At 42.7% G+C, this 20151-nt stretch overlaps 1 protein-coding gene across 1 annotated transcript in view; it reads right to left on the reverse strand.

The window, feature by feature from the left end:
- LOC109926153 (integrin alpha-7-like) overlaps positions 1–2773 on the reverse strand; it is a 181105-nt gene extending 178332 nt beyond the window's left edge. The window contains exon 1 of the mRNA XM_048618867.1: positions 2515–2773. Within this exon, the coding sequence (XP_048474824.1) occupies positions 2515–2687 (173 nt within the window). The 5' untranslated portion in view covers positions 2688–2773. The remainder of the gene's footprint in view (positions 1–2514) is intronic.
- Between the last annotated feature and the right edge of the window lie 17378 nt (positions 2774–20151).

Genomic DNA, 20151 nt, shown 5'->3' on the forward strand with positions numbered 1-20151 from the left:
AATGGCCTGCTTCCAAGCTGTACGGATTCTATGATTCCAGTTCTACGACTGTCAAACAACATTGCGTTCTTCTAACTCTGTCTATTTTGTATTCCCCACGACTGTCACCCATTATTGGCAGCTGTGCAGTATGACTTTTGGCCAGTTCTCTGAGGTATGAGAAAGACAGAAGCTGTCGCATAATGTTCCCACCCAGGATCAAATTGGGGACCTTTCACGTGTGAGGCAAACATGATAACCAGTACACTATGGAAACTCTGTGCCTTCAGTTGTATGGGCAGTAAGCTCTAGAATTTTTGTATATCCTTTCAAGCGTCATGGGCATCACAGGCAAGCCCAGCATTTATTGTCTGGCCCCAAGAGCCCTTGAGCTGAGTGACTTGGAGACCATTCTAGAGGGCAGTTAAGAGCCAACCAATTGCTGGAGTCACATGTAGGTCAGACCAGGTAAGGAGGGCAGATTTCCTTCCCTAAAAGACATTAGTGAACCAGGTAGGTTTAAGGTGCAGCTTTCAGATTTTATTCATTGGATTTAAATTCCACCAGCTACCAGGGTGGGATTTGAACCCATGACCCCCAGAGCACTAGCCTAGGCCTCTGGATTACTCATCCCATGATGTTATCACCGTGCCATCAGCCCCACAAACCTCTCCAGCTCTCTCATGAAAGAACCTACTGAAAACCCACTTGCCCAACCTTATATCTTCTGTTTGTTTCAGCATTAATTTTTAAATCAAATTCCAATCCTGTGCAGTTACTCGGGATATTTTACTGCATTATTGTCCATTAACAAGACCACCTCTGTAACATCACCTGTCTCCGCCCGTTTTCAGCTCCTTTGCTGCTGAAACATTCATCCATGCTGCCTTTGTTCTCTCCAGTCTCAACTAATCAACTGCTCCCCTGTCTGGCCTCTCTTCTCACTCCTTGTCTTCTTTAAAGTTGAGCGCATCTGAAACTCCGACGTCTATATTCTTGAAACTCCGACGTCTATATTCTTGCTCACAGTGTATCTGCTTTCACTTTTACACTTGCTGGCCTACACTGCGACCTGATCGGACAATGCCTTTTTCCTATAATTTCTATTCTGGCTGTGGAAGCCTTCTATGTCCCTCTCTCTATTATCTGCTTCAACCCTACAATTCTCTAAATTTGGCCTCTTGCTCATCCCCAATGTTCATCACTCCACCATTGACAATTGAGCTTTCAGCGATCCAGGCCCTAAATGCTGGAATTCTTCCCAACCCCTCAAAAAAATAGGTCCACCACTCTCCCTTCAGCATTTTTAACCAACCTATTCAGAGAGGATATGACACACCTCTGGAGCAGGTGGGACTTGGATCCAGACCTCCTGGCTCAGAAGTAGGAGTACTACCATGGTGCCACAAGAGTCTTCCTTTAAAACCTCCCTCACCTGCCCTAACTGCCTCTTAGGTGGTTCAGTATCAAATTTTGTTCGATTAACATTGCAGGGAAGTGTCTGGGATATTTTACTGTAACCAGAGGTGTTATATAAATGCAAGTTACTATTATAAAAGTTCCGGTGTTGAGATTTTGATTTCAGAAGTTGAAGTCTAGATGGTCAACGTTGGGGTTTGTGTCCCCCCCCCCAATGAAATGGCTGCAGTATTTGATTGACAATAAATACAGTGAAAGGCATCCTACTGCGGCCCACTCAGTCACCCGGGGTTTGGAGCAACCTCAGCCCCTGGCTTTGCTGGTTAGTTGCGGAATTGTGTGGCTGCTGTGTGTGTGTGTGTGTCAAGCACGTCTTAAATAATTCATGAGCCGGTCCCACCAAGACGCCCAGATTTCGGGAGCTTGAAGCGAATCGGGTAGGAGGGCTGAAGGCAGTCAATGGGCCAGACAGCCCCTCCATCACTGCACCGACCTTTTAACGCGGGATAAAGCAGTGCTTTGTCCACTTCATGCAATCTGTAAGATCCCACGCACCCATACATCAAATGCAATGAATAAATCACCTTCTGAGTATTGTGCTGCCCAACTCCAACTTTAACGTTGCAGTAAATTACTAAACACCATATATCCTTCTCGCACTTTGCAACTCTTACAGTTATATGCACAAAAAAAAAACATTGACTAATATATTGCATATATTAAAAGTCAACATACGAGAGTGGCTTTTCATTCTGAACGCCAGAAACCTTGCAACGTGTGCCAGAAAGAGTTAAGGATACTGTACAAAATGAGTTGGACGTGCCCAGCAGTGCAAGCATTGCCTTTTTTGGATAGTCGCAAAGAGATACATTTTTTGAATTCAGAAGAAAGTTGACATTGAGACAAATAAGAGTTGTTGACAAATATTCCAAACATTCATTTGGCTCTGCAGAGGTGTCTCCTGTAAATATTATACACTTCTGGCTTTAAATATTCTCCCTAGTAATACAATAAACAACGGTTGGTCAATCTGCAGTTTTCCTTTTGCCTGAATCTACAGCAGGAGACACCGGCGCGGATAACAGACGCTGGAAAGTCAGTGTATTTGCAACTCACCAGCTCTGTGCGTCCGGGCTCGTCTGCTTGTGTAAGGCCACGGAAAATCCAAACAAACTGCCTTTTTCTCCCTCCTTCGTGATCGTGTTGGTTGTCTCCAGATTAAAAGCCGAGCTCTGGGTTGCCAAGAGCAGACAACACACGCACAGGAGAGGTGACATTTCTGAAAGCATGCCTCTGGTGCCGCAGAAGCGGTTTCCCAGCCTGACAGAGAGGAACTGACTGAAGCTCTGTGCGACCTCGTGTTTACAGGAGGCGAAATGCACCGCTACCACTTTATTGAACACTGCAAGTGTTAGTGAAACACTCCCTCTTCTCTCTCTCTCTCGCAAACACACAAGTCTCTCCCAGAAGTCAGCCTTCCAGTAACCCTTTCAAACCTCACTACATTATTTTAGACTTGAAAGCCCACGAACAGACATGCTTACCAAATTAACACCCACTATTACGCAACGTAATTATAAACTATTAGGACACGAATCCCTATTTATAACACACTGAACTCTAGAAAATGGAAATGCCTTAAGCTACTGCTGCTGTTGTGGATGATGCACAGCGTACGTAATAGAACAGCATGAATTACTTGTATTTATTGACAGTTTAAAAATAAATAGTTTCCTACACAGTTTTTTAAGTGTTGAAATTTCAGAGGGAACAGGACTTCACTCGAATCTGGACCACCCAGTGCGGAATCAATGATATAGCGAAGTTCGCCTGTTTGAAAAAAAAATGAATGAATGTCCTGGTGTTAATTTCAATCTGTGACCTTTGCAATAACGATGCGGTTCTTTTAAAAGGAGAGTGGACAATTGGCCTCTAATCAGTATCACTCGACAAATCCAGACCTTGGCGTCATGGTGAAGGCTCTTATACACGTGTTAAAATTCAATCGCTGCATTGTGCTTGGTGAGCTGATCTGGGTGGAGGTAGTAATTGGGAACTACGATTGTCCTCGCCACCCTTCTCCTGAATTAATAGGGTTAAAAGCAACCAGGGTTCCTGTCCCTGAACACATGTCAGTGACCTCTGCTGGAAAGTGCGTGTGTGTGGTTACGACTGGACACAGCTGTTATGCTGTCCTCACTATTGAAGGATTCAAAAAAAAACTTTAGGTAAACAGTTGAAGAGGGTCTACACTTTGTGAGGTTGTTACCAAAGAGCAAGGAGATTCAGGAGAGGAAGGGGTGGTTGAGTGAAATAGGAATGGAGTCCAGATTCCAGCAATTTAAATTTAAAGACAACATTTTGTATCAGGCTAAATATCAGAATTAGGCTGAAAAGATTGTTCAGTAATTTGTATTTTTTTAAAGACCCTTACATTTGCCTTCCTCAACCTCAGGAAGTCTCAAAGCAAACACAATTAAGGTTTTTTTGCTGTTATGTAACATAGAGCAAGGTCCCACAATCAGCAACACGACAACGACAAAAACATCTGCTCTATGGGTTCAGGGATCAATATTGGCCAAATACACCGAAGAGAACTGCCTTCCTGCTCTTATTTAAAACAGTGCTATGTAGTGCTTCTGTATAACGTCTCCAGAAAAAGGCAACACCTACAACAATGTAGAACCGGGAGAACACTACCCTGTGTCAGCCAGGTCTTTACATTTAAATCTCTGGAATGGGGTTTGAGCCCACCGTCTTCCAATTCAGAGGCAAGACTGCTGCCCATTGAAGCACAGTGAGCAATTACAGAAAGTTTTCAGGACTTCTCAATACAACTTGCAAAATATCTCATTTATCTCCTAAACTGGAAAACAACTGAAACAAGAGACCAAGTTATTCCCTAAAAAATCAACAGTTTCATTTGCCAGTGGCAGATATCGTGGCAATGATCAATGAAGAGAACATACTGAGTTGCTGATGCATGATGAAAACTACACCAAATGGTTAACAATTGTGATAGAAGATCCCTTGATGGCCTAGTTGGAAAAAGCGCACCTCCCAATAGTATGGAGATATGCTCAGTCATTGATCAATGGCGATTCAATTGGTCACAACTGGATCAAGCATGTCTGAGCTACAAGGAGGGAATCTCTGCAACTCCTGATGGTCAAGCACTTGAGAATAAGGTGTTCTCAAGAACACCATCAACATCAAGCTAGGTACCTTGTTCAAAAACTGATTGAGCCTTCGAACTCGGAAGTACAATATTTAACCCAGTACTGCATGGAGTTTGCTCTGCCACACAGTTACCCTAAGATGTAGGAGCATAAGGCCATTCAGCCCATCAAGTATGCTTCATCATTCATTGAGACCATGGCTGATCTGATAGTCCTCAACTCCACTTTCTTCCCTTTTCCTCCATAACCTTTGATTCTGATTAAAAATGTGTTTATCTCAACCTTGAATATACTTAATGATCCAGCCTTAACAGCCCTCTGTGGTAAAGAATTCCACAGATTCACTCCCAGAAGAAATTCCCCCTCATTTGCTTGAAATGTACGAGCCCTTATTCTGAGATTGTGCCTCTGGTCCTAGACTCTCCCACAAGGAGAAATGACTTTTTTTGCATCGACCCTGTCAAGTCCCCTAGGAATCTTGTACATTTCAATGTGGTTGCCTCTCATTCTTCTTAATTCCAATGAGTACAACTTACTCAACCTCACCTCATAAGCCAGATCTTCCATAGCTGGTGTCAGCCTAGTAAACATCCTCTGGATTGCCTCCCCCAATACCAGGGCATCTTTCCTTCAATGAGGATAAGGACTGCCAAATCCCTCTGTTCTGTAGCTTTCTGAGTTTTTCTCTGTTTAAATCATATACAGCAACACTCCTGTATTCTTCCTGCCAAAGTGCATAACCTCACATTTTCCCACATTTATTCCATCTGCCAAGCTTTTGCCACTCACTTAACCTGTCTATATCCCTCTGCAGACTCTTTCTGTCATGCTCACTACTTGCCTTCCCACCTTTGTTTGTGACAGTTGTATTTGTTAAATACCATGCTCAGCTTTTGTAATATTCCTTTTCTGTAGTTGTTTCAGCATTAATCCTCTGGCCTCTAACCTTCCAAGGACAATAGGGTGAAAACTCTAACAATTTAGTAATGTGAGAAGAGCGTATGTGTGGCACAGTCATTTGTAGTAAAAATATCTGTTTGAGACTCATGCAGATCTTGGACATTTCGGGGAAATTAATATATTAACACATTTGAAGCAGTTTGTGACTGGGAGGAGACAATAGCTAGTCATTTTACAAAATTCCTCAATGAATTGCTGATTGGAGAGGCAAAACCAATGTCACGAATCTCAGAAAATCTTATTTTTAAATACTACATCTGTCAAGATTTATTTTCCGAATGGCATCGCCAGAGTAACAGTGTGGCAATAATGTCCAGACATCTCCGTCCTCGTTGAAATCGGTAGGTCACCTGTGGCTTGCTGTCTTGCATTTGATTAATCCAAAAGATGTCCTTATTCAGCCAGTTCATAATACTTGTCAATTTTTCATTAAATAATCACTCAATACACTATTTTGGTATGATTTCATACATTTGTCAACACCACATACTAGATCCACAACCAGTCAATTATTTTGTTTTTTGATGGGAATCATGGAGGTAGAAACGTTTGCCTAAACAGCAGTAAATCTCGCTGCTCGCCTGGCATGCAGCGTGAATCCACAACCTTCTCATTCATCTTCAGATTCAGAGGAAAAAATACCACCAATGGAAACAGGCTTACAGCGTACACAAGGACATAGGCAGATTGTGACATTTCAGGGGAAGTCCTCAGTTTAATGTTCTAAAAAATGGCCTTTGTGTAACCTTGTATCACAAAGGCATTGAACTGTGGAATGATCCTTCTTCAGACATCCTTCTCAAATGCAAATTTGTTCTATTAGTCTTTCCATTATAAGCTTTCGCGAGATGCAACTTTTTCTTGATTGGTGTGCAGATTTATTAAAATTCTGTTCAAATCTCTAATAGCTGCAATGACTGAAAGCAATTAAATTGCAGAGTAATATTTCTAGAAGAATGAGAAATCCAATCAAGTTTCTGAAAAGTTTCACTGTGATAAAGGCAAAAATAATTCCAGATACTTCATAAAGCATCAAGTGTAAGAAATAACGTTTTGTTTGTTTGAGTGGCATTGTACTCAGACTCTGAAAAAAGTTTGGGTTTGGACTCAGTTTTTCACTAAAGCTCTGATTCCACCAGGTGAAGACCCCATAGTGTGAGTGTGTGCAGTATTCTTAAGTATCACAGGATGTATCTACAATGGTTTGGATGTTTCCCTTTCGCCTCTGACTGTACGCATCCATTTGCTTGTTTTTACAAATGAATTGAAGAAAGTTCAAGGACAAATAACAATGGCTTTTCTCACACCAGGGGAAGACCACTGGGAATGCTCTTTTGTTTTTTTTAACATTATGCCAGGAGGGAGAAGTTGAGAAATTGGGTGATGGGGGAAGCGGCAGAGTTGAAAAGGAAGGTGTAATGGTGTGTGCAAAGAAAGATTAAAGAATAGTTGGGCTCAGCTGACAAGGGAAGTTGTAGCCAGGGTAGAGATAAGTCAATTTCAAGTACAAGGTAAGCACTTTATAAAAACTGAAAGCATGACTATCCATTGCTAGGAAACGGGCTGAAAATTTGAGAACGCGGGAGAGAAGAGATGGGTGGGTTGGGGAGTGGTGGGGGAGGGTAAGCAAAATAGAGTTAGAGAGGAGGAAGATCAAAGATGAACTTATTAATTCTGATTTTTCTTTCAAGTCCTGATCTCAATGTGTGTTGTTTTTTAATTCTCACTGTTAATGCTTTGGCACAGTTTTTTAAAAAAAGTTTTGCTTTCCACTGTTGTTGTATTCCTGCTTTGGGTGTTTATGTTGCTTTAGTCATTGCCGTCCTTTGATTTTGGTGCCTTGTGACAGACCCACCTTCACATATTTGCCAAAACAAACACAAACCTCAACAACACAGACAGAAATGGACATTCATACAAAAAAAGCAGAGTGATTGCTACAATATGACCTGGATTTATGAAGGGCAAGTATGCCTAACTCGATCTAGAATATTTTAGCTTGATAGTATCACTAGCATGATGGACAGACGAGTGTGAATTAATTCATTCATGGGATATGTACGTTGCTGGGTATTTATTACCCATCCCTAATTACCCAGAGGGTAGTTGAGAGTCATCGAATTGCTGTGGGTCTGGAGTCACATGTAGGCCAGACCAAGTAAAAATGGCAGATTTCCTTCCCCAGAGGACAAATGGCTGTTGTCTATATGGACTTCTGAAAGGTATTGGACAAGGCTCTTTGCAAGAAATTACTATGAAATGCAAGCACACAGAACTGTAGATAACGTTGTGACAAGGGTTGGTAATTAGTTGGGAAGTAGGAGACTGGATAAATGATTCAGCCTGATTGGCAGTGATGGTTCCCAGAGATCTGTATGGAGGTCTCATCTTTTCAGAATATATATTAACAACTTGCCTAAAAAAATTGAGAGTTCTGTATCCAAGTTAGCAGATGATAAAAGTTAGTAGACATGGTAAATTGTGCTGACTGCAACAAAAAAAAGTTTTAAAGTGACACAGTCAGACTAAATGAGTGGGCAAAACTAAGGAAGCTTCAATTCAATGTGAGATAATCCACCTTGGATCTGAGAAAGACAAATTGGAACATTTTCTTCATAATGGAGAGACTTAAAGCTATGGAGAAGCACAGGGATTTAAGTGTCATAAATATACAAATCACGAGAAAGCACAAGTACAAAAAGTGATCAAAAAACAGTCAATGGAATCTGAGGGAGGTGGAATAGAAATTGGGCGTTGCTTCAGTTTTTCTAAGCCTTGGTTATCCATTATTTTCATTAAGAGTACGACATTCTCTTCCAGGAACCATGCCTCAGGGAAATTTATTGGGGCCCTTGCAGGAAGTAAGGACAACCAAGTGATTCAAGATTTAATTCTTACCCATTCATTGCTTAATCATTTCCAATAATAGCATAAACCTAGAAACATTCAACTCCCCTTCCCACTCCTTGGACGACATGTCCATCCTGGGCCTCCTGCAGTGCCATAACGATGCCACCCGAAGGTTGCAGGAACAGCACCTCATATTTCGCTTGGGAACCCTGCAACCCAATGGTATCAATGTGGACTTCACAAACTTCAAAATCTCCCCGCCCCCGAAACCAGCCCAGCTCGTCCCCGCCTCCTTAACCTGTCTGTCCTTTCTCCAACCTATCCACACCTCCCACCTCAACCCCCACTCCCACCTCCTACCTACCAGCCTCATCCCCGCCTCCTTGACCTGTCCGTCTTCCCTGGACTGACCAACCCCCATCCTAACTCCCCACCTACACTCACCTTTACTGGCTCCATCCCCGTCTCCTTGACCTGTTCGTCTCCTCTCCACCGATCTTCTCCTTTATCCATCTTCCATTCGCCACCCCCTCTCTCCCTATTTATTTCAGAATCCGCTTCCCCTCCCCCATTTTCTGAAGAAGGATCCAGACCCGAAACGTCAGCTTTCCTGCTCCTCTGATGCTGCTTGGCCTGCTGTGTTCATCCAGCTCTACACCTTGTTATCTCCTTCAGTTCCTATGTGTTTTTTTTAAGTGGGTTGTAGACATCACTGGCAAGGCCAGCATTTGCTCTCCATTCCCAGTTACACTATCTGGCTAATTGGCCATTTAAGAGTTGGAATCATACCTGGACACAGGAAGATGGTCATGGTTGTTCCAGGTCAGTCATCTCAGGTCCAGGAAATTGCTGCAGGAGTTCTTCAGGATAGTGTTCCATGCCCAACCATCTTTAGCTGCTTCATCAATGACTTTCCCTCCATCATAAGGTCAGAAAGTGGGGATGTTCACCAATGATTGCACAATATTCAGCACCATTCGTAACTCCTCAGATACAGAAACAGTCCATGTCCAAACACAGACAGCAAGAACTGCAGATGCTGATGAAGCATCAACTGAGTCCTGATGAAGGGTGTAAACCTGAAACGTTGACTTTCCTGCTCCTCTGATGCTGCCTGACCTGCTGTGTTCCTCCACCTCCACACTCATGTCCAAATGCAACAAGATCTGGACAATATCCAGGCTTGGGCTGACAAGTGACAAGTAACATTCATGCCACACATATGCCAGGCAATGACCATCACTATTAAGACACAATCTAATCATCATCCCTTGACATTCAACAGTGTTACTATCACTGAATCCTCCACTATCAACATCCTGGAGGTTACCATTGACCAGAAACTCAACTGTGTTCGTCACATAAACAGTGGCAACAAGAGCTGGTCACAGGCTAGGTGAGTAATTCACCTCCTGACTCCTCAAAGCCTGTCCACTATCTACAAGGCACAAGTCAGGAGTGTGATGGAATACTCCCCACTTGCCTGGATGGGAGCAGCCCCCAACAACACTCAAGAAGCTTGATACCATCCAGGACAAAGCAGTTGCTTGATTGGCACCACATCCACAAGCATCCACTCCCTCTGCCACTAACACTCAGTAGCAGCAGTGTGTACCCTCTACAAGATGCACGGCAGAAATTCACCAAAGATCCTCAGACAGCACCTTCCAAACCCACGACCACTTTCATCTAGAAGGCCAAGGGCAGCTGATACATGGGAACACCACCCCCTTCAAGTTCCTCTCCAAGCCGCTCACCATCCTGACTTGGAAATATATTGCCGTTCCTTCACCTATCACTGGGTCAAAATCCTGGAATTCCCTCCCTAAGGGGCATTGTGGGTCAACACACAGCAGCTGGACTGCAGTGGTTCAAGAAGGCAGCTCACCACCACCTTTTGAAGGGGCAACTTGGGATGCACAATAAGTGCTGGCCAGCCAGCAATGCCCATATCTCATAAAATGAATTTTAAAACAAGGCCATGTAAGAGCCAACAACGTTGCGCTGGGTCTGGAGTCACATCTAAGATAGACAGGGGTAAAGACAGCATATTTCCTCTGATAAAGGGTTAGCATATTCGTGAACAGGATGTATTTTAATTGCTGTGGTCATAAATAACTTCATATTCTCCATGTATTAATTGAATTTCACCTGATGTCATGATGGGAGTTGAACCCATACCGTTAGCCATAGTAGGTAAATAGCCCAGTGGCATTGCCACTACACCACTGCCTCCCTGAATGATAAGACTCTGTTGACAGGTACATTGAATGCTAAAGATAAGCTGAGTCATTGTATCAATAACCCTTCCAGTCTATAAACATTGCTATGTCGCGTGTACTGCTGATGGTTTCGATACAAATAAAGTAATTCTAAAAGTAAAATCCTTTTTAGGTTTACATTGCACTTCCAATTTGAAAGTGAGATAACAAGGTGCAGAGCTGGATGAACACAGCAGGCTAAGCAGCATCATAGGAGCAGAAAGGCTGACCTTTTGGGCCTAGACCCTTCATCAGAAATGGGGGAGGGGAAGGGGGTTCTGAAATAAATAGGGAGAGAGGGGGAGGCAAATTTGGTCATGAACTTCTCTATAACGGCTATCAGTTCTGCTCACCGACTATCTGAAAGGTTTTTGTGGGGTTATCTAGCCCTGCCCAGTTTGGCATTACTAAGGGGGTTAAGGCAACTTTCTACCATAATATGTAGGGAGCTTCTCCACTTAGCAAAGAAAATTACAACTCCACTGACAATTTGTGCCGAGTCAGCTGATTTCTGGGAAAACAGCAGTCAGGATGCTACAACAAGCCTCTATGCCTCCAAGCCATGAAAGTCGGGTGGGGTGGGACCATCCAAATATCAACCTGGTTATTCAGTCACCTGTGTTGGAAAGTTTGCATGTGAGGAGATTGGACTAGAATAGGATTGGACACAGCTGCAGTACCTTTCACATTTCAACAGTTTGCTACATGTACTCATGTGAACAATGGCTACATGCTATGGACTGTTACACTGTTAAATCAAACCCATGCACATTTCGGTGCCTTCAGTACAGCAAAGCAAAAAGAGAGAGAACAGTGGGAAGAAAAAAAAAGGTTGGCAAAAATTCTCATGATCTCATCTGTGCCATGAGTTGAAATCTTGTCTTCATCCATTATTCCATCAATTATAAATGAATTATAGCAATAGTGCTTGGTTACTCAAAGAGTAACTGAAGCATTACTGTAATTTAGACTCATACTCTACAATGAATTGCCTTTTACGATTACAAAGATAGATCATATACCTGTCAGGGTCATCTTCATTTATTTCATGTCCACTCACTGTAGACACAGCCTGACTGGAGGGAAATCATGTGCTTAAAGCATGACTCTGCAAATTGGAGTGCCACCATGATCTGCTATGTCTGTTTCATATAAAACCTGGGATCAGGGTTGCTAGACAAATTCAATTTGCCACAATTCTAAAATAAAACTATCCACCAAACAATAATGCGCACCCGCCCCCCACCCCAGTCCCGCCCTCACAACCATACCTCTCAGGGCCCGGAGGGATAGTTGGGGAAGATCATGTGGTGTGGAAAATTCATTATCATTTAAATAATTAAGACTGTACAAGGGAGGTAATCCATCTTTTGTTTACATTTCCTTAAGATTGTATAAATTTGAAGGGTAAGGTACTCTGGATAGAAACCATAATACCTACTATTGAGGCCAATCTTCCAAAAGATGCCAAGGAAGATGGGAAGATATAGGACCAGAAAAGGAGAATTTAAAGCTAATGGTCAGTCAAAGTGTTGTGTGCAGCAGTTAAACCAATGCAGTAAAAAGTTTGTTCCATGTGGCAGCATTGTGTATGCTATGAATTGGAACATGATCAGGGCTGGAAACTGTAAAACCCTTGGGCTGTATGTCTGACATGAAATGAATATTGCAACTATAACTAGTATTTGTAAGTGTTGTGAGATACCTCAGAGTGCCACAATGTATGGAAAGAAACTGATATGTTTTACACTTTATGTAATGTTGCCTTTGAACTGTAACATATGTTTATACATTTATGGCTAAAGTTTATTATTTTTGGAGGGAGAAAAGGAACCTGATAGAGATATTTAGAAAGTAGCTGGGGATTTAATGTAGCCTGGATAAAGCCCAGGGCCCAGATGAAATGGTAGCAGTGTGAGATATACTCAACCATTCATTGCTCCATCTGCTGTTGCATCACAAGTATGACTTGGACCCTATTTTTCTTTATTCACTCATGGGATGTGGGCATGGCTGGCTAAGGTCAGCGTTTATTGCCTATTTCTAGCTGTCTTTGAGAAGATGATGGTGAGATGTTGTCTTCAACCACTGCAGCCCATTTGGTCCAGATGGACACACACTGCATTAGGGAGGAAATTCCTGGATTTTGACTTAGTGACACGAAAGGAATAAGGATATATTTCCAAATCTGCATGGTGAGTGGCTTGGAAGAGGAACTTGCAGGTGGTGGTGTGTCTGTTTCCCTTGTCCTTGTCCTTCTGGATGGCACGGGTTTTGGCTTTGGAAGATGTTGTCTAAGGAGGTTTGGTGAATTGTTGCAGTGCATCTTGCAGATGGTACACACTGCTGCGACGAAGCATCAGTGGTGGAGGGAGTGGATGCTTGTGGATGTGGGGCCAATCAAGCGGGGGCTGCTTTGTCCTGGATGGTGTCAAGCTTCTTGAGTGTTGTTGGAGCTGCCCCCATCCAGGCAAGTGGGGAGTATCCCATCACTATCCTGATTTTTGCCTTGTAGATGGTGGACAGGCTTTGGGGAGGACTGTGCAGTGGTCATTGTTACTGGTGCTGCCTTGGATTAATTCATTTGCAGCAGACAGACTGTTGAGCATAAAGTGAAGTATGTCTTTTCCCTCATTGATTCCCTCACCACCTGCAGTAGACCCAGGCTAGCAGCTCTCCCCTTTAGGACTCAACCCTCTCAGTCAGTAGTGGTGCAGCCAAGCCACCTTTGGTAATGGACACTGAAGTCCCCCATCCAGAATACATTCTGTGCCCTTGCCACCAAGTACTGTTCAACATGGAGGAGTATGGATTCATCAGCTGAGGGGGAAATCAGCAGGAGATCTCCTTGCCCATGTTTGACTGATGCCATGAGATGTCATGGGGTCCGCAGACAATGCTGAGGACTCTTTGTATAACTCCCTTACAACTATATACTACTTTGCCTCACCGTTGCTGGGTCTGTCCTGCTGGTAGGACAGGGATGCTAATGGTGTTATCTGAGATATTGTGTGTAAGCTATGATTCTGTGAGTAGGACTACGTCAGGATGTTACTTGACTAATCCATGAGACAGCTTTCCCAATTTCGGCACTGGCTTCCAGAGTTGACGAGGACTTTGTAGGTTCAATAGGGCTGTGTTTGCCATTGTGCTTTCTGATGCATTAGTCAATGCCAGGTAGCCCATTTGGTTTCATTCCTTTTTACCAGACTTTCTAGCAAGTGATATATCTGAATGGCTGCTAGGCCATTTCAGAGAGCAGTCAGAAGTCACACATAGGCTGGACCATGAAGGGAAGGAAAGTTACCATCGTTAAAGACATTAGTGAATGAGGGCAGTCTTTAGGACAATGGACAATGGTTCTATAGTCACCATTAAACATTTAAATTCCAGATTTTTATCCAATTAAAATTCTACCAGCAGCTGTGGTAGGACTTGAACCCTGGTTCCCAGAACATTACCTGGGTGATTGGATCACTAGTCTAGTGCCAATTCTATTGCCTGCCCCCTTGCATCATAGGAAATTAGTAACAAGCAGAAACCACCACCATAACTCTTTGCAAGACATGTTAAAAGAAAATTTGGGATTTACAAGCTTTTAAATTCTTTTATTTTACTTGAACTTGTTCATGGAACGTCGGCATTGATAGAAAGGACAGCATTTATTGCCCATCACCGACCGCCCAAGAAGATGTTGGTGAGCTGTCTTCTTGGACCACTTTAGTCAATGTGATGTACGTCCACTTACAATGCTGTTAAACATGGAATTCCAAGATTTTGACCCAGCAGTAAAGAAGGAACGATGATAAATTTGCAAGCCAGGATGGTATGTGATTTGGAAAGAAACTTGCAAGTGGGGTGTTTCTACACATCTACTACCTTTATCCTTCTAGCCAGTAGAGGTTGATCATTTCAAAGGTCTCATTAAACAAGCCTTGGTAAGTTTTTTTTAAATTCATTCATGGGATGTGGGCTTCACTGGCTGGGCCCAGCATTCACTGCCCATCCCTAGTTGTCTTGAAAAGGTGGTGGTAGTGAGCTGCCCTCTTGAACTGCTGCAGGGCAACCCACAGCGCTGTTTAGGAGGGAGTTCCAGGATTTTGACCTGGGAACAGTGAAGCAGTGATATATTTCCAAGTCAGGATGGTGTGTGGCTTGGAGGGAAACTTGCAGGGGATGATCACAGAATCATAGAAGGCCCTACAGTGTAGAAGCAGGTCATTCGGCTCATTGATTCCACACCGATCCTCCAAAGAGCATAGCCCACCCAGACCCACCTCCCCTACCCTATCCCTGTAACCCTGCATTTCCCATGGCTAATCCACCTAATCCATATATCCCTGGACGCTATGGGCAATTTCCCATGGCCAATCCAGCTAACCTGCACATGCTTGGACTGTGGGAGGAAACCAGAGCACCCACAGGAAACCTGCGCAGATACAGGGAGAACCTACAAACTCCACACGGACAGTCACCCGAGGTAGAATTGAACCCGGGTCCCTGGCACTGTGAGGCAGCAGGGCTAATGACTGAGCCACTGTGCCACCCCAATGTATCTGCTTCCAGAAGGTAGTGGCTGTGCGTTTGGAAGATGCTGTCTAAATAGCATCTATGGTGCATCTTATAGGTGATATACACTGCAGCCACTGTGCACTGGTGATGGAGGGAGTGAATGCATAAGGTGATTGATGGCTTGCCACTTTAGTAGGCCACTTTATCCTTTAAATGATTTTATATATCACTTTAAATGGTACCTGGCTTGAGTGTTATTGAAGCTGCACTCATCTAAGCAAGTGGGGAGCTTTCGGTAACGCTTACGATTTGTGCTTTGTAGATCGTAGACATACTTTGGAGAGTCAGGAAGTTAATTACTGGCCACAAAATATCTAGCCTCTGAGCTGCTTTTGTTGTGACAATATTTATGTGGCTTGTCTAGTTACGTTTCTGGTCCATGGTAACATCCAACAGTCTTGTTGGAAGTAGTCATTATCTGGCACTTTCTTAGAACAAATGTTATGTGCCACTTATTAAACCAAGCTTGAATGTTGCCTAGCTCTTGCTACTTGCAGGCTCAGACTGCTTCTGTGTCTGAGGAGTTGGGATGGAACCGAGACTATGCAATCATCAATGTACATCCCCACTTCAGATCTTAGGTTGAAGACAACATTCCAGTTCTTATTTGCATGGTTGCAAATCAAAGAATAATTCCTCGATGCTTATTAAAAGAGGAATCATCTTTAGATAAAAATTCCAGCCTGGTCCAAAGAAACAGATGTCTGATCTAAAATAAGGGTTTGTAGTTCACACAACTAACCAACACATGACAACTACACAGTTTTCTATGCAAGAAACCCAAACTTGAACACGTGAAGAAGCTTTAAGACCAAAGCAGTTCTTGAGAGGTCAGCTGTTTGGGAGTTGAGTGGGCTATTTTGCAACTGCTGCTCAGCTATTTTTCCTGCTATTGAACACCATTTTTTGTGGGACACATTCTGGATAATGGATGTGAAGGGACAAAGAGAGGACCACATCAGGCTCAGTGGTAAGGTTCCCATGGTTGAAATGATTCACTGACTTGCAAGTCAAGATTCAAATGTGAAGAATGACTGCTTGAGTGAGGTACCGGAGGGCTGCTAATGCTTCCCAGTGGTGGAACTGTAATCCTGCAGTAGTTACCACTTCCATGGAGAAGCAGGAGGGGGAGGGGGTGTTGGGTTGGGAAGGTAAAGAATCTAAATGTTTAAACAAGAATCTTATACCAGGTATGGATGGATTTTCTTACGAGGAGAGGCTGAGTAGATTGTACTTGTTGGAGCTTAGAAGAATGAGAGGAAACCTTATTGAAAGTCATAAGATTCTGAGGAGGCTTGACAGGGTAGATGTGGAAAGGTTATTTACTACTGTGGGAGAGTCTAGGACTAGAGAGCATAATCTCAGAGTAAGGGGTCATCCATTTAAGATAGAAATGAGAAGGAATTTCTTCCAAGGGGAGTGAATCTGTAGAATTCATTACCCTAGAAGACTGCTGAGGCAGGCTCATTAAGTATATTCAAGACTGAGACAGACAGATTTTTAATCAGTAGGGGAATCAAGGGTTATGGGGAAAAGGCAGGAAAGTGGAGCTGAGTAGGGGGAGGCAATGGCCGAGTGGTATTATCACTGGACTGTTAATCCAGATACCCAGGTAATGTTCTTGGGACCTGGGTTTGAATCCCACCACGGAAGATGGTGGAATTTGAATTCATAAATATCTGGAATTAAGAGGCTAATGATGACCATGAATCCATTGCCAATTGTCGGAAAAACCCATTTGGTTCACTAATGCCCTTTAGGGAAGGAAACTGCCATCCTTACCTGGTCTGGCCTACATGTGACTCCAGACCCAGAGCAATATGGTGGACTCACAACTGCCCCCCTCTGGGTAATTGGGGATGGGCAATGAATGCTGCCCAGCCAGCGACACCCTCATCCTGTGAATGAATAAAGAAAAAAAAACTCACAGATTAAGTGATTGGACGAGTTTTCTGGTTACCTCAGCATGCTAGTCTTTATCACCTGACCATTTTGTTCCCCCCCAAGAAGTGGCACTGACAAGCTCACAGCAGGTTTATCTTATTAGGTTGCTAATAGCCATCCTCGCTGTTCAACCATGCTAACATGCTGCAGGTGGTGTAGATTTTAAAGTGAGGTCTGAAATAAAACAAGTATTATTTTTCCAGGAGGGTTTTCACAAAGTTGCTTGCACAGCTTGCCAGTACCTGCTAAATAATTGTGTTATCCATTTTTCAACTTCCTTCTAGATACTTATTAATTATTCCGTAAAATGTCCCAGTTAAGTAGCCTGAAGCAATCCTATAATTTTTCAGGTTTAAGTTGTGGGTTCCACACACATACGCAGTGCTAAAGCAAGTACATTTGCAGGATAGCCTCAATAGCCTGAGTAAAGCCACCTAATGTACAGCATTTGCTTTCCTCTGATTTTAGTATGCAAAAAATAAATTGAGAGCTTAGTGAAGCTAAAAATCCAATCCAAAAGAAGTCTTCTTCAGCCACCAGGGAATACATGCAGAACTCCCATATTACTAATCCTAGCTACAGGCATCATCTGTCCCTTTATTGGATTACTGGTTGCCTCAAGGCCTAGACTTTGTTCTGGAAAGCACACCTGGTTATCTGACCGGGATGAAGCTCCTTCAATTGGATATCCCAAATACACATTCTCCTAATTCAAAGTAACTTCATTCAAATTCTCTGCTAGATCATTCGTTCGTGCCAACTCCTACGTTGCAAGTCATTAGATAATTGGTTTCTTTACTGCAGCAAAAGAAAAAAATAATGATCTAGACTGGACTTTACGTCAAGCTGGTAGCTGCAAATGCAGGCACTTTGAAAACTATGGCACACTTGTCTGTTTATAGCCCTGTGTATGCCAGGAGTTTTAAAACTAGAGGTCTGCCTGCAAAGTCATATCACAGAATATTAATTTTTTGCAACATACTACATACCTGAAATCAGCTTTCCAAACACAAGACTTGCTGTCAGTACTGTTAAAGCCTTTTGCATGCTTCCATTTTTTGATAACAAAACACATGAGCACATACAGGGTGTCTCATTTACTTCTATCAGCTATTCAGAATCCAAGATTTTACATTCAATTCTGATTTATGGTAAGGAATGAACACTAAGTTTGATTCAAAGAACAGAAGTTGCTGGAAAAGCTCAGCAGGTCTGGCAGCATCTCTGAAGAAAAAAAAAATCAGTTAATGTTTCAGGTCCGGTGAACCTTCCTCAGAACAGTTCTGAGGAAGGGTCACTGGACCCGAAACGTTAACTCTGATTTTTCTTCACAGATGCTGCCAGACCTGCTGTGCTTTTCCAGCAACTTCTGTTTTTGTTCCTGATTTACAGTATCCGCAGTTCTTTCGGTTTTTGCTAAGTTTGATAACAATCTATTACCTTACCAGGCCTTTTCCATTCCTTATGAGCCTTTCATAATGCATTCAATCTCACAAATTAAATTCGATCTTGGGTGGTCTGATTGATTGATTGATTGGATTTATTGTCACGTGTACCTAAGACAGTGGAAAGCTTTGTATGAGCAGTACAGGCAGATCATAGTAAGCAGGGACATACAGCTCATAGGGTGCTTGGACAGTGGCATACAGGTTACAACACACAGTGCGTGTGCTAGGCAAGATCAACATTAACAAGATCAGTATTATTTGAAGTTAGAGTGTCTTGCATGATACCTCAGTAGTTTCATATTGCAAGATCTCACCTCTGATGAAAGTCTTCCTCCCAGCAAACATTCAAATGTGTATTAATTGTAGAACCTTCCAGAGCTGTGTTGGCCATCACACAACACAGAAGGAAACATATTAATCAGTCTAAGAGCAAAATCCTAAGGACCAGACCCTCCAACCACCTGGAGTGAATTCTTTGCATGAGCTGCCCATACAGAGCAGATGTCAAATCACTTGACAGCTGATCAACTAAAAAAAGATTATGCAGCACTTAATTGATCACATGCAGTTACAGTATTCAAAGACTATAATGTTCATGTTTCACACTTGCTTCTGAACATCAGCCAGAAACTTAAACTGATGCCCCAAGGCTGGTCCGAATCCATATCGTCCTGGTATCATCTAATACTGAGAACCATGAGGTTTTGTTAAGGGGATACAATAATAACCTGACTAACCCCAAAGCTTTAAGCGAAATGTAGTAACTCAAATTAAAAATGACATTCTTAGGGTTGATAATGCACTTCAGCACCCCCTAATTGCTGAAAGCCTCTAGTATACAACTAGATGTGCCCTCTCCAGGGACACCCAGGTGCAGTCACAGCCGTGGAGGAGAGGCAGGCAGTCTAGTCAAATGCACCCTCTACTATCTGCAGCTTGGACCAGTTAATAACTATCTAGGCCTGTGTCTATTTATAAGGGCTCAAGCGAATCTGTAGTTAATTTCCACAATTTACATACAATTAATATATTAACTAGGTTGCAGCTGAGGGTGGGCATGCAAAGGAAGATCTGAATAACCCTCTTACTCCCATCCCCAATAGAAGGCATCACATTTTCCACCAGCACAAGGCAGGCTGCCAAAAGAGATACTTTGCCAACCTAACCCATGTAAACAGTGTGCCTTCTCATAGACACCAAACTCGATCAGCATCAATGTGAGAGAACGCAATCCTAGATGAGCCATCAGGATTAGATCTCAATGATTTTTGTTAGCAAATATCTTTTAGGTCAAGAGGTCTTAAGAATGTATGTTCAATATTTGCACAACAAAATATATGTAAACAACTGTAATGCGTACTTACTGAATTATGCAGAGGTTTGTTATTTTCTTGGATATGTTAAATAGCCAAGATTAATTCTTGCAAAAATCCCATTTCAGTGTTTTTTTAAAAATCTTGTTCATCATTGCTTTCTCAAATTGATAATTACAAATGCATGCTCACCTATATACCACTGAGGATCAGCTAGAGGTGGCCC

This window comes from Rhincodon typus, chromosome 41 (genome assembly GCF_021869965.1).
Source record: "Rhincodon typus isolate 14 chromosome 41, sRhiTyp1.1, whole genome shotgun sequence".
NCBI classification, from domain to species: domain Eukaryota; kingdom Metazoa; phylum Chordata; class Chondrichthyes; order Orectolobiformes; family Rhincodontidae; genus Rhincodon; species Rhincodon typus.